The 15,349-nt window shown below is 46.0% G+C and overlaps 1 protein-coding gene across 1 annotated transcript; it reads left to right on the top strand.

The window, feature by feature from the left end:
- Window positions 1-230: 230 nt before the first annotated feature.
- On the top strand, window positions 231-14,737 carry COQ6 (coenzyme Q6, monooxygenase). The gene is made up of 12 exons (XM_004612400.2): window positions 231-414; window positions 1,823-1,957; window positions 3,847-3,905; window positions 4,791-4,914; window positions 5,970-6,100; window positions 7,024-7,131; window positions 7,207-7,269; window positions 7,463-7,570; window positions 8,970-9,172; window positions 9,252-9,367; window positions 9,508-9,674; window positions 11,968-14,737. Exons 1-12 carry the CDS (start codon window positions 249-251, stop codon window positions 11,995-11,997), a joined length of 1,410 nt encoding a protein of 469 aa, XP_004612457.1. The 5' UTR covers window positions 231-248; the 3' UTR covers window positions 11,998-14,737.
- The last annotated feature ends 612 nt before the right edge of the window (window positions 14,738-15,349 follow it).

The following is a 15,349-nucleotide window of genomic DNA, read 5'->3' as shown; positions in this document are numbered from 1 at the left end:
CACGCCTGAGCCCCGCCCCTTTCTAGTTCTGGCTTCTGATTGGCTTTCGGCCTATGCGCGAACTAGTTCCCGCCCACGGCACTCTTTAATTCATCCCGCCCAGGGAGACAAGGGCCGGTATATGATTGGTCCATTGTCTTCGCGCACGGTCTTTCTAGTGAGAAGCCGTGGCCGCCGCGCGAGGGATTGGAGGGCTCTGCTCCGGAAGTGCTAGATCGCAGGCCGCGGGCTCGGCACCTGTCCGCACCATGGCGGCTCGGGGGGCTGTGGGTCGGTGGGGTGCTGCTGCCGTAGCTGCCACCCGCAGGGGGCTGCTCTGCTCCCGAAGGGGCTTCAGCGCTTCGGCAGACACTGTGTACGATGTAGTGGTGTCGGGCGGAGGCCTGGTGGGAGCCGCCATGGCCTGTGCCTTGGGTAAGCGCCCCTCCAGCCCAGTAGTGGCGGGCAGCGGGGCAGTGGAGCGCGTGGGGACCATTTCCGGTCCTCAGCAGCCCCCGGGGTTCATGGGGTTTGCACCTTTCTTGGTTCATTGGGTCAAAAGTGGGAGGGGCCTTAGGAATCATTCTGAGTGATTTCAGAAACCGTACCCTTCGATTATTTAAAAAAAATTTTTTTTTGGTTTGTTTTACCCTTTAGTTATTTCTTAATGGGCATAGTTAGAAAACAGTGGACGGCATTGTCCTTTGGGCTAGGCATTTTTGCTTTTAAAAGTTTGAGGGGCCAGAGCGATTGTTCAGCTGATTGTTCAGGTCACTTGCCTTACGCACGGGTGACCCCAGTTCATTCCCCAGACCTGCCAGGAGTGATCCCCGAGCTCAGAGCCAGGAGTAAAACCCTGAGCATGTCAGGGTGTGCCCCAAAAACCGAAAGAAAAAAAAAAAGATCTCCTAGCAGTTGTACAAAACTAAAGACTTACAGGCAGAATGAAGCAGAAACAAGGAAGTTAAGCATTTAGCCCTTTTCTTCTCATTCAGGCATCTTCCTGTTCAACAAATTGCAAGTTGAAATTATGTGCTAGTGATTCGGCTTGTGATGGTTGCTTCTGTACAAACATGTAGACTTTCCCCCTTGTCTACATTACCCTAACCATACTGTGTAACAGCTATTTTACCTAGCATTTTCTTTGTATTATAAGTAACCTAGATATGGTGTAAAGTATGCGAGGAGAGGGCTGGATGGTACAGTTGATTTATTTTTGTAAATAGGGGCCAGCCCATCAGACATCAGGAATCTGGTGGCCACTCTGTGCCTGGCAACGCTGGGGAGTGGGGCAAGTGTGTTCACGGTGACCAAGTTTGGGGCCTCCCATGCTAGGCTACTGGCACACTCTCCCCAGCACAAATTAATTAATTTTTTTTTTTTTTGCATGAGGGGACGGAAGTTTTGTCCCTGGTGTTTCACAAACCCTAATTCTTTATCTTTTTAATTTTATCTTGAGGCCTCAATTTTGAACAGGATTTGTAATTTTTAGTACTTTAACACTTTCAAGGCTAGAATATCTGGTATATCAGCCCTCCAGCAGGCCTTTTGGACTATGTTCTTCCCTCTGTAGTGTGTTCCGTTGCCTCCTGGTAGGGTTTACCTTTACTTAAACTGCTTTGTCCAGGGCAGGTATTTATTGTCTGGAAAAGCCTTACTGTCCTACAGAGTGGTTTGAAAGGGCATTGTGCATCCTTATTATTCGTTTTGCAAATTGTATCCTGAGTTGTTTTTATAAAAACAAAATAAAAAATAAGAATAGATTTCTTTGAAAATAAAATGAAAATGATCAGGAAAAAAAATCCTGGTTTTCCTTTAAAAATTTGTGTTTGTTTTTTTCAAGGACATAATCCTCACTTTCGTGACAAGAAAATCCTGTTGTTAGAAGCAGGCCCTAAAAAAGTTTTGGAGAAATTGCCAGAAACTTACAGCAACAGAGTCAGCTCCATCTCCCCTGGTTCTGCAACCCTCCTCAGTAGTAAGTAGCAGATTGTCTTCCTCTTTCTGTTTCGTGGTTTTTCAACATGTCGCAGAGAATCTAGTGAGGAAGGAACTCGCTGAGGTGTGTCGTGGTTAGCAATCAGTGGAGAATGCAGACCCCTGAAATGGGTCAGTTTTCCCAGTCATAGGCAGACATTCTTGGGACATGGGGTTTGTCATATAGATGGGTGATCACTCGTGATATAGGGTCACAAGTTAGTAGAACTGGGACTCTATGAATTTATAGTCATTCCTTTAGAGAGTCAGCATCTTTCCATGCCCAGACTCCGGTCTTTAGGGAGCTTGCATACTAAATGCTTTGGGTGTGTAGATGGATATGTGCACATAGTACCTGGTAGCAAATCGTCTTTATTTTATTTTATTTTATTTTGCTTTTTGGGTCACACCCGGCGATGCACAGGGGTCACTCCTGGCTCATGCACTCAGGAATCACCCCTGGTGGTGCTCAGGGGACCATATGGGATGCTGGGATTCAAACCCGGGTCAGCCGCGTGCAAGGCAAACGCCCTGCCCGCTGTGCTATCACTCCAGCCTGCAAATTGTCTTTAGATACTTGCCAAATGTTACTATTGTTTGTTTTTATTTTTTTATTTTTTTATCGAATATCATGAGATTAACCACTACAAAGCTGTTCATGTTTGGATTTTAGTCATACAATGATCCAACACCCATCCCTCTGCCAGTATATATTTCTTACCACCAGTGTTCCCTGTTTAACTCCTACCATCTCCCAGCACCTCCCCCCCCCCAGCCTGCCTTTTTCTTTTTTCTTTCTCTCCTTTTGTGTATTATGGTTTGCAATATAGGTACTAAAAGTTCACTGTTTTTGTTCAGGGACGTTCAGTATTTTTATTAGGAAGGTAAGGCTGGAATAGGCTTTTTTTTTCCTTTTTGGGACACACCAGGAGTAACACAGGGGTTACTCCTGGCTTATGCACTTGGGAATTACTCCTGGCGGTGCTCAGGGGGGCCATATGGGATGCTGGGAATCGAACCCGGGTTGACTGTGTGCAAGGCAAACGCTCTACCCGCTGTGTTATCACTCCAGCCCTGGAATAGGTTTTTTAACTGGGTGGCAGCTTTGATTTACCCTGATCTGTTCAGCCTTGTGTGGGTCCGAGATTAACTGCGGCTCTTGATCTCTTTCGAGATTTAAGGGTCTCTGAAGCCAGGCTGATAAATGAGCTTGGATAACTGAGCTGGAGGTGATTTGTGGGTGTGGCTCCCACATACCTAACTTTTGGCTATTGAATTTCTCGGGAAACTTAGTCCTGAGTTGTTGGGGTCTGGCCAGAGGCACGGTGACAATTTTGAACCTGGGACCTCAGGCTGCTGATGCCCTTGCCCCTCGGGTACAGGTTGACCTGTTGCTGGTGGCACTGCACCCCTGATCTTTGCCAAGTGACACCTGTCTAAAGGCTCTTCATTTAAAATTAAAATCCACCCACCAGCTCTACAGTGTTTCATTTTTCACTAACAGTACTTGCTGCTGCCTACCCATTGGTTATCTGTTTGGCTGTTGTCTGTTCTCAGGCATGCCGATCAGCTGCAGAAAGTTAGGGCCATATGTGTCCTTGTAAACTTTCATAGCACGACAAAGTAAAAGCAGTATGGCTTCGTTTTTCTCTTTTATTTCTCCTACTTGAATGTGATTTGACCTTTTTTATTCCCAAATGCTGGGTGCTTATTCCTCCCTCCCCCATGCTGTTTTATAAACTGTGACTGAATAAAGGGGTAGGGCAGCTGCTGTTACCAAGTAGAAAAGTGGAAAGTATTTTTCTCTTATTGGAAAAATTGACTTTTCTGTAGCTGGGGTCACGGGGCCCAAAGGACTATGTGGTCACTGCGCTGTGGCTTCTCTTGTAGGTTTTGGTGCCTGGGACCACATCTGCAGCATGAGATGCAGAGCCTTCCGGCGGATGCAGGTACTCCCTCTGTCTCGGACGAGAGATCCTGGTTTATCTTGTGTTCCACTGTTGGCGTCCACAGATTCTGATTGTCCACGGACGTGGGAGGAATCCTAGCTCACACTCAGCCCCAGGAGTGCAGAGAAGCATTCCCAAGAGGATTTTCCTCTCTCCTTGTAGCATCTGCCAGAGGGGCAGGCAAACTGGTTTTCTACTGTGGTTTTCTTCTTTTGAAGCAAGGCTTAGTGGGGATGGGGGGACAGGCAGGGCTGCCACTGCCAGGAGGCCCACACTGGCACTGGTGGTCAGAGGCAGCCAGCTCGATGGCATGAGCAAAAACACAGACTTTGAGTTTTTGAGTTCTCATTGCCTTTGGCCCTTCATGGGCTCCTGGAGCTTAAACTGAAGGCTACCGGGATCTTGCCTAGTACTTTGTACTTGGGAATAGCACATCCACTCGTGTAGTTAGCTCTGACCTGCAGTTTCTCACTAGTTTTTGTCACCAGGTCCTTCTGGGTCAGCTTCTTGGTCTGCCAGTCCTGCTATGTCCCCTTGCCCCACTCTAGGGTCACCTGGTCATGTTGCAGCTCCTCCCTTTCCCGAGCTAGGCTGGCCGTGTGTTTGGTGATTGCTGCTTGTTCTGGCCCACAGCCTGTTTCTTGGAAGTCTCCACCTCTCCCCATCTCTGAGCTGCTAAGAAAACTCCTCAGCCTCAGCCTGGGTCACCATGGTGCCCCTCTTACTGCCCCGTCACTGTGTCCCAGTCACACTCAGCCATGGTGGGGTGGTCCATCCAAATTGTGGCTTCTTGCTGCTGTCACTCGGCACTGCAGTACTCAGCTTCGGACCGCAGCTGCGTTTCCTGTCCGTGGGATGATGCAAACTCTCCCACGGTGTTTCCAGGTGTGGGATGCCTGCTCCGAGGCTCTGATACTGTTTGACAAAGAGAACTTGGATGACATGGGCTACATAGTGGAGAATGACGTCATCCTGCACGCTCTCACCAGGCAGCTGGAGGCCGTGTCAGGTATGTGTGGGGGCCCCTGCCTGCCTTCCCCTTTTGTAGAGGGGTGCTGCTGCTCTCAGTGAATCCAGAAGAAGGGAGTCCTTGTGAAATCTGAATGTCCACCACAAAAAATGTCTTATTGGCAACTCAGGCTTTGTGTTTTAAATTTTATTCAGTGTGATTTTTTTCTTTTTTTTGGGGTGGAAGGGTGGTCAGACCTGGCGATGATCAGGCATTACTCCTGACTTGGCACTTAGGAATTATTTCTGGCAGTGCTCAGAGAACCATCTGGGTGCTGGGGAGTGAGCCTAGGTTGGTCACCTGCAAGGCAAACACCCTACCTGTGTGTGGCACCATCACTTCAGCCCTATTGTGTTTTTTTCTTTTTTTTTTGTATTTTAAAATTCACCCATTTGAAGTATGGAACTCACTGATTGCAAATACTCACATATTCCCACATTTTTTACTCTAAAAGCACACAGGAACACGCCTTAAGCCTCTAGTGACACTAGAGGAGAACAAGCAGGAGGAAGAGGAGTAGTACAGCAGGTAGGGCACTTGCCTTGCATGCAGCCGACCTGGAGTAGTTCCCGAGCCTGGATTCGTTTCCCGGCATTTTATATGGTTCCCCCCCACGCCAGGAGTGATTCCTGAGTGCAGAGTCAGGGTAGCCCTGGAGCACCTCGAGGAGTGGCCCAAAAGCAAGCAAACTTAAAAGGTATTTGGGAATCTTGTTGACACTGAATTATCCCTTCTGTTACTTACCAGCCTACAGGCTTTTTTTCCTTTTTTTTTTTTTTAAAGTATAACTTATATGTGGCCATACTTGGGGTATACATGGCTCTGGGGATCAGACTCAGGATCTTGTACATCCTAGCCGTGTGCTGTACCTCTGAGCTCTCTCCCTATTCCCATCTGCTCTCAGAATAGCATTGATCCCATGGTTAGCTTTTAGAGTTTTCCTTGTGTAGGGGTAAATGACAGCTACGACCTTGTTTTAGTTTAGTTAGAGCTTTTCCCTCAGCTTATGTCAGTTGCTTTTCTAACATTTTGCTTTTCTGTTCTGACCTCTCTAGACCGAGTAACGGTTCTCTACCGGAGCAAAGCAGTCGGCTACACCTGGCCCTGTCCTTTGGCCATGACAGACTCTAGCCCGTGGGTTCTCATTACCCTGGATGACGGCAGCACGCTCCAGGCCAAATTGTTGGTAGTTGAAGGGTCTTCTTTTATTTGGGTTTTGCTTATCCTAGATTTTAGAGACTTCAGTTTCAGAGCAAAATTGTTGGTTAATTTTAGGCAAGGTTTCTAGTTCTAGATCGCACCCCTTAAGTGATCTCCAGTTGATTTACTCGGGTCTGAATGATAGAACAGCAGGTAAGGGGCTCGTCTTGCAGGGGTCAGGCCAGGTTTGAGCCCTGGCATCCCATACGGTCTCCTGATCACTGCTATAGTAATTCCTGTGTGCAGAGCCAGGAGTAACACCAGGCATTGCTGGGTACGGCCCCAAAACTTATTTATTTATTTATTTATTTATTTATTTTTTATAAAGATGATTTAATAATACTGTGCTGGAAGCAACTCCCTGGATCATCTCAGTGAAGACTGAGTGGCCTCATTGGGTCAGTAGAAATAGCAAAAGTTGTTCTTTTCCCTCTTGGGGGGTCCTGTGTTCGCTGCCTTATTGGCACCTCCGTTTTCTCTCCCTGCTTAGCCATCCTTTTACATAGTAGTACTCCCAACCTGAGATCAGGAGCCATTCAGCTCCCGAGCCTGCCTCATTCTGCACTATTCCTTAAGGCTGTGTAGTTCAGCTGTCAAGAAAAACTGATCGACTTTAACCCGTGGTTAGGTGTCCCCTCTTTGCTCAGGTATCCAGCTTGGTTCTCTTAGCTGAGACTGGAGTCACATGGAAAAGTTCTGTTTATTCCGTTTATTACGAGGTTGTAAGACCGGAGAGATAGATGGTATAGGTGCTGGGATAGGTGCTTGCCTTGCCAGTTCCATCCCCAGTACTACATATGATCCCTGAGCACAGAGCCAGAGTAAGCCCCGAGCATAGCCAGGTAGCAAGGTATGGGGCCAAAGAATAAAAGAGGTTGTAGGACTTAGCAGAAACCTCTCTGCCTGCAGATTGGCGCAGACGGTCACAACTCGGAAGTACGGCGGGCTGCGGGAATCCAGAACATCAGCTGGAACTACGATCAGTCTGCTGTTGTGGCGACTCTGCACCTGTCAGAGGTGAGAGCCTGCGCCCATCACAGGGACCCTCCTCGTGTCTCAGATGTGTTTCTCACCAGCTTCTCTCTGTTGCAGGCCACGGAAAACAATGTCGCTTGGCAGAGATTTCTTCCCTCCGGGCCCATTGCTCTCCTCCCGGTAGGCAGCCCTGCTGGCCCGTCCCCTTCAGAGATGGCCGGCCTTTGTCTGAGGCCTTCCCTTTCTCCCAGACCTTTTCTGGCTTCAAGGAAATGCTCAGGCTTCCTTTGCTCCTCCTCTCAGCTTACTCCATGCTTGAAAGGCCCCAGTGAATGTTTTGGTTCTGAGTTTGGATGTTCTTCCTTTGAAACAGCTCTCAGACACCTTGAGCTCCCTGGTTTGGTCCACGTCCCACGCACACGCAGCAGAGCTGGTCAGCATGGAGGAGGAACAGTTTGTGGATGCCATTAACTCGGCCTTTGTGAGTATCACTGTCTTCGGCTGACGTATTGTGAGAGAGGCAGCTTTGACAAAGACGGAATAACCAAGCAGCTATCTCCTTTTAGTTATAAACTGGGCCTGCCCATAGCACAAGGTTAAGGCACTTACCTTGCATGCGATCTCCACCACTGCATATGATCTTCTGAGCACCACTATCTATGGGCCCCCGGGAAAACAAAACATCCCAAAAGACTAACTATACATGTGATCTGAATGACATGGAGGAGGGCCTTCAGGGAAATGCAAAACAAGAGTGAATAACTGCTTCTTGGAGGGTTGGGGACTGCTGTTCTGCTGACTTTAAACAGTTACATGGGTGGTGGTTAGCATTAGCCCTATTTTGAGCTCATGTGTAATCACTTTAAATGAGAGAATTTATGGGAAATGCTTGGAGCTTACCAGGTATGAGTGCTCAGTTATCAGTAATAATTTTATTTTTGGGTCAAGCATAGCTGCTAGATAACTTGGGCATCTGTGTCTCTGGAGCTTAAACGCCATATTCATTTAAGTGCATTAGTAGTGACTGGTTAGTACTTACTGAGTGAGCTTTCAGTATGTGCCAGGTGCAGGTGTTATAAATATGTTTATGTCCTTAATTCAGTAAACCTTTAGGCTAAATATTACTGTTACACTTCTTGGGAGAGGGCGCCCTGTAACATGCCTGGGCTCTAAAATGTGCTGGCCCCTACACCAGTGGCTGTACCATCCAGACTTCTCACAGGTGCATGCTGAAGGATTTCAGCCCCTTGCTCTAGACGGGTCGGACCTGAACATACTGTAGCAACTCCAAAAACGCTGCCCTCCCTGGGCTGCCTGGCACCTGTCCATGTGCATGCCTTTGGGCAGCATCACTCTGTTGCAATTACAAGGGCCTTCTGAACAGAAGACTCTTGAGCTGTATATAGTGGGACAGTCCCTACAGACTGGGGTCAGGGAGCCTGTCGTTCGGGGGGTGTGTGTGTATGGTGTGTGTGTGTCTCCGTGAGAGTGGAAACTCAAAGGGCTGGAAGGCATTGTAGTTTGGCTTGATCCTAAAACCCATGGGGATAGGTGGTAAACTGACTCCACATTTGTTTTTTGTTTGGGAGCTTGTCACTTGTGGTCCATGTCATTTTAGGCATGTTACATTCAGGCATGACAAAGGACTTCCTTGTGGGCCGGAGAGATAGTGCAGTGGGTAGGGTGCTTGCCTTGCATGTGGTTGACCCTGGTTTGATCCCAGGAATCCCATACTGTCCGTCAAGCACCACCAGGAGTAATCCCTGAGCATGGCCAGATAAGCACTTCCCACCAAAAAAAAATTTTCTTTGTTGAACTTTTGACTCCTAGTCACTGATGAGATTTTTTACGCTGTTTTATTTGGGGCCAATCCTCCTCAGTGGAGCGATGCTAACCACACAGACTTTGTCGACTCGGTGGGCGCCTTGCTGCAGTCTACGATTGCCTTTCTGAAGCCTACCAAGGTCTCCGCACGCCAGCTGCCCCCAAGCGTAGCCAGCGTGGATGCCCAGAGCCGAGTACTGTTCCCCCTTGGATTGGGACATGCCGCTGAGTACGTGCGGCCTCGACTTGCACTCATTGGGTAAGAGGGTAAGGGCCGGGCTGTGGATTCCCTTCTCACTCAGCTGCTGGAGGCGGCACTGAACTTTGCTCTCCCACAGGGACGCAGCCCACCGAGTACACCCGCTGGCAGGACAAGGGGTCAACATGGGCTTTGGGGATATTTCCAGTTTGGTTCATCACCTCAGTACCGCAGCCTTCAATGGGAAAGACTTAGGTAAGGAGCCAGGGGCCTCAGTGGAGTATCCAGAGGTCAGATGGTTCCGGGGATCAGGCCCTCTGCAGTCTGATGTGGACCTAAATATATCTGGGGCACACGTTACAGCTGCGTAGTTTAACCCTCCCTCTTCCTTCCAGGCTCCATGAGCCATCTCACAGGTTATGAAACAGACCGGCAGCGTCACAACACGGCTCTTCTCGCTGCCACCGACCTGCTCAAAAGGCTGTATTCCACCAAGGCCGCTCCGCTGGTGCTGCTCCGGTCGTGGGGCCTGCAGGCTACGAATGCAGTATCTCCACTCAAGGTAAGAGTAGCGCCGAGGCGCATATGCTGCCTGAGTCCATGTGCTGCTTGTGCCCACGTGGCCGAGCATATGCGGTGCCCGAGCACATGTGTCGCCCACATCTCCCCTCTTGAGATGTGTACTTTCATGCTTTCGTGTCTAGAGCTAGGATGTGTGTAGAGCTCTCTCCACCCTTGGAGAAGCCCGAGTTCTCTCTTGGGCGCGTTACTCTTATTTTTCCCTCTCTCTTATCCCTTCCTCCTTCCCTCAGAAACCTCTGAATAAAATCTGTTTACTTCAAAAAAAAAAAAAAAGAGTAGTGCCGCCTCCTCAGACCTTGAATGACTTGCCAGTGACTCTTTATTTCTCTGCATTAATTATTTTCCCTTTCCATTGTATGACCAGTGCTCATTGGGGTCACAGACTTTGTGTTCATGCACATATTATTTTTGGTTGTGGTGCATGCTTGGGTCGTACACTTTTGCTTGCACAGTTTGTGGCTATACTACTGCTGTGGTTGTATTGGCATGTGGGAATGATGCAGAGGACTAAATGTACAGTCTTATACCTGCAAGGCTGGCACCATATTGCTAGTGTTAGGTGGCCAGAGATCTTGTTGGAACCTCCAAAGTGGCCACCAATGAGCTCAGCTGCCCAACTGAGACACACAAAGATAGGACAGATTTTTCAAGGTTTTACTCACACACCAAAACACACTTATGCAAGGGACTCAGTGCTAGGGTACTCATACAAGGGGTTCAGTGCTAAGGGCACTCATACAAGGGAAGGGGTTCAGCGCTGAGGGTTCACAAGCCTAAGACTTGGAACCCCGAGTACTAGAGACTCAGCGCTGAGGGTTTGCAAGCCTAAGAGACTTGGAACCCCCGTTGCCCTCTGGGAGAGATTTTTTAGCCCTATGTCCTCCTGCCTACTTGCCTGGGTGCATGCCAGCATGTCTGGGTGCCCTCTGCCAGGTGCATTCCCATAGCCTTGAGCAAGTAAGTGGAGGGTACAAAAGCGAAACAGTACAACTTGTTATATTTACTTGGATCATTCTTGATTTCTGTGGTCAGATATCTGGGTGTTCATATCTATGCCCTTGGGTCTGGCATGTTTTTCTTACTAGGTTGTAAACTCATGAGCCTAAGGCACAAAATGGAGTCTGGCTTTCCAAAATGGAGTCCTAGTGGTTCTTTTACTGAGAAAAGGTTGATTTTGTTTCATTTTGGGGCCACACCTAGCAGTGCTCTCATGCCCTGCACTCAGGAGTGCCAGTGATCTGACCTGCATCAACCATGAGCAAGAAGACAAGAGCCCTGCCTGTGACTATCTTGTGTTTGTGTGTGTGTGTGTGTGTGTGTGTGTGTGTGTGTGTGTGTGTGAACTATGAGCAAGAAGACAAGAGCCCTGCCTGCTATACTATCTCTTCTGTGTGTGTGTGTGTGGTAGTAAGTAGTAATAATAATTTTTTTGGTTTAAAATTGTCTTTAATTTGGGGAAGAGGGTGGTATCTGGCCACAGACCATGGTATTCGGGGCTTGCTCTGGTTTGGAGACCCGTGCTGGTAGTGTTTGGAGCACTACCAGCTCCAAGCGGTCTGGGGTCTGGGGTACTGGGGTTAAACTGGTTAATGCCTGCACATCTGGCCCCTAAATTATTTTTAAATAAAGGCCCAGGAGTTGCTCCTAATATTGATGGCCCAGCTGTGAGGCCTAGAAATTCAGAGTTTAGGGTGGGTATGTGATGCTGGGGATTAACTGAGGATCTTGCTCACAAGAAATTAGCTCCACACTTTGAGCTATATACCCACCCTATATCTGCCTACCTACATTTTCTAGTGGTAAGAGCAAATATGGGGGGCTGGAACGATAGCACAGTGGGTGGGGCGTTTGCCTTGCACGAGGCCAACCCAGGTTCGATTCCCAGCATCCCATATAGTTCCCTAAGCACTGCCAGGAGTAATTCCTGAGTGCATGAGCCAGGAGTGACCCCTGTGCATCCAAAAAGGAAAAAAAGGAACAAAAATGTCCTTGATAGGCTTAATGGTTTGCATCTAGTATCTAAACAAAGACTTTATAAATAAAGGTCTTAAATAGCAAATTGACACCTTAACATTTCTTTTGTTTTGGGACTGCACCGTGGCTCTAGGCTTGGTGTTCTGTGCATAGTGGTCTTCTGGGACTGAACCTGAGCCTCACATGTAAAACATGCTTCTCCTGACCATCCTTCAGTCACTTTGAAATTTTTTAATCTTTTATTCCCCTTCCCTGGTACTTCAGTGTCCTGGTATCAACTTTGTTTCATTTTCCCTCAGGAGCAGATTATGGCCTTTGCAAGCAAATGAATGCTTCCGTGAAGATGACTTGATGAAAAATCAACATTCTTTTCCATGATGTCACATATTTTCAATAACACCTTTTCATATTTAATAAATGGACGGCAGAATTTCCCAGTCTTCTCTGCTTACTGTGTATTTGTGGCTCTAACAATGAACAATAACTTTTTGTGAACTTTTCTTTTTCAAGCCAAGGAAAAACTCCAAAGAAAGATTGTGATTTGATTGAAAAGAGCGTTTTATTACTAAAACAAAATTTGCTGAGGTACTTTCTCATTTATTTTTCACTTGTTAACAACTATTTGTGAACAGGAGTTATACAACTGTATTTTAATGCTGGTAATAAATTTATAGTTTCAAAAATAATTATATTCAACTTATCCATATTTGTTAGGGTTGCTGTTTTAGAACTATAAACATTAAAATGCAGATTAAATATAAATTGTTTGAACCTCCAGGTGCACTGGACTTTCTGAAAAGAAAGCCACAACATATTAATGCTAGTTATTACTTTGTCATGGCACCGTATTTCAGTTTTATTTTCGGTTTCTCTCTGGGACATACTCTCTGTTCGGTAATAAAATAAATAATTTAATTGCACACACTTACAAACCTCTGGAACTAGGTCAAAGGGGGAAATTGTAGCAGCAGAATATGTTCATGTTTAATGGCGAACTAGTGGCCAGGTGGGGAGGGCGTTTTAAAAAGCTCACTTCACAGTACCAGAGATGCCTCTTGAAATTTTTTTTTTTAATTCGTTAGATTTGTGGACTATAAAAAATATCTTGCCAAAAAGTCTGATTTAAAGTCTGTGCTCTCTGTTCACTCTCTCCTCTCTTTCCCTCTCTCTCTCTGTATATATATATATATATTTGTACACACACACATATACACACTTAGTTCATAGACCACACCTGGTATTTGACCCAGACCTGGCTGACCATATGTGGTGCTGGGGACTGAATTAGGGTCAGCAGTATGCAAGGCAACTGCCTTAAACCCCTGTACTCTCTCTCTGGCCCTCAGATTTCTAGGAATACTTTTTGAAGCATGAGAAATTTTTAATAGAGGCGAGATTTTCAGGTAAATGCAGATTTATATGCTACTGGAATTTAAAAAATGACAGTGTCACAAGCCATCCTGGAATCTCTGGGAAAATGTGCTGTTATCAGTTTGGCAGCTACTGTGAAAAGCTGTGTGATAGCTGGCAGAGTCCAGAGTCCAGCTGTAGGATAAGAGGGCATCTTCACAAAACATGGAAAGGCAGGCCCTTAGGTAAGGGGCATGTAGCCTGTTCCACGAGTATGCAAACCAAATCAAGCAAGGCAGGAACTTTAAGGCACACCGTGCAAGAACAAATAACCCATGGGTCTTTTTCACATGACAATTAGAACACACAAACAACATCCACAATATACCAGGCCATGTCCTCAGCATTAGAAATAATAAACAGTTACAGAAAAGGAACTTTACTGGCAGTTATTAGACTCTCATACCCCTAAAGAAGATCCAAAAGGGTTAAGCAAATCTTTTTTCCTCAGAAAAAAATTCTCATTGAAATTTCTCCTATAATAGATGTTCTTTTTTTTTTTTTTTTTAAGTCAACATCAGTACTTACAGAGACGCATTTCTGGAGTAAAAGTGTATTAGTTGAAGACTCCTAAATGTTTGTGAAGTGACCAACAGAATCTGCCAAACAGTTCATGATCCTTGCTTATGAGCTCCAGATGTGCTATTTGGGAACCAGGAGCAGTAAGGCTGGAGGAAATGTTAGTGAACACAGTTTACCTCCTGGAAAACAATTCGGCTTCTACTAGAGGAAGCTATTTCCCCCTAGACATGGAACAAGGTTTAGCATATGATGACTTTTTTGATAGCCTAGAAGTCATGTTTTAATGTTGAAAGAGAGGCTATAAATAACTTGGAAGTTTTTTAGAAGCAGAAAAACTGTAAAGAAAGCATTCAAGCAGGACTAAGACTCCTGAGCAGACAATTGGGTTTCAGCTATCGGGAATCTAACATTCATATAGTCCCCAAGTGGGATGAGTTGCCTGAAAATATGCCTAGAAATAAGCTAAGGACAAGTTAATGTTAATGACCTTTGCAATGGGCAAAAGTCTGGATTAGATCCTTGGGCCATTTCCAACTTGGAAGATTCTATTATTTTATTATGTGGTATGGAGGGGGTGGGTACCACAACTCACAGTACTCGGGAATTATTCCCAGCAGGTCAAGGGAACATATGGGGGTGCCGGGGATTGAACCCGGATACTATATGTTATTTTTTAAGGAAGGAAACGTAGATAAGGACTTTGATATAATAGGAGTATTGTGAGGAGTCTTATAGTGAGTTAAAAAAAAAAAATCTTGGGGCTGGGGCAATAGTACAGCAGGTAGGGCATTTGCCTGGTTGACGCGGGTTCAATCCCCAGAACTCCATATGGTCCCCCAAACACTTCCAGGAGTAATTCCTGAGTGCAGAGCAAGGAGTAATCACTGTGCATCACCAGGTGTGACCCAAAAAGCCAAAATATCCTTACATTTAATTAAAGTGATAAAACCTAAGGGCTGAGAATATAGCTCAGTGACAGAGCTCTGTCCTGGTATTTGTGAGGTTCTGGGTTTGATCCCAGACACTACCAAAAAAACCCGCAGAAAACAAACAAACACCACAAAAATCCTAAAACTAGGGGGATAAGGAAATAGAAAACACTGGATGTTACATATTGACTCAATGGAACAACAACAACAAACAAAAAACAGTTCCAAAACTAAGTTTCCCCAGGAATTAGTATGAGGACCAGATATAATAACACCAATCTATATGAGAGCTGAAAGAGAAGAGAATCAATTGTGAGAGCTATAAGTATGGGGACACACAACGAAAGAACAAAAGATATCAAAAATATAAATCCAAGGCAAGCCAGATTACAGGAAGATCTTAGCTCTGTGAATGTTTGGGTTTGAGTATGTGGACAAGAAGCAGATGATGGTCATAGGAAAAAAAGCACACGATAATGAATTTTAGGGGAAATAACCACAAGAGCTTCGAGAAAGAAAATCCACTATTCTGATAAGATCAAAATGACCAATAGTTACATGTCATCAAACGGTATTAGAACCCCTGAAATTAGACAATTAAGATGTTAGCTAAAATGAGCAGGGGCTATACCAGAAAGACTGCTACAAACCGAATAAAAAGGCAAACTAAAAGAGACTGTTGCAAAAATTGAAATCTTTGAACAGCACAGACATAGACCTCTCCACAGACCAAGCTATGTAAGATACAATTTATAGAAAGGGCTGAGGATGACACTTCACTATCAATACAATAGCCTGGAGGAAGTACTGGAGCTAAAAT

The sequence above is a fragment of the Sorex araneus genome, chromosome 3 (assembly GCF_027595985.1).
Source record: "Sorex araneus isolate mSorAra2 chromosome 3, mSorAra2.pri, whole genome shotgun sequence".
NCBI lineage: Eukaryota > Metazoa > Chordata > Mammalia > Eulipotyphla > Soricidae > Sorex > Sorex araneus.
Note: the sequence above shows the minus strand (reverse complement) of the source record. Positions and strands in the feature narration are given on the sequence as shown.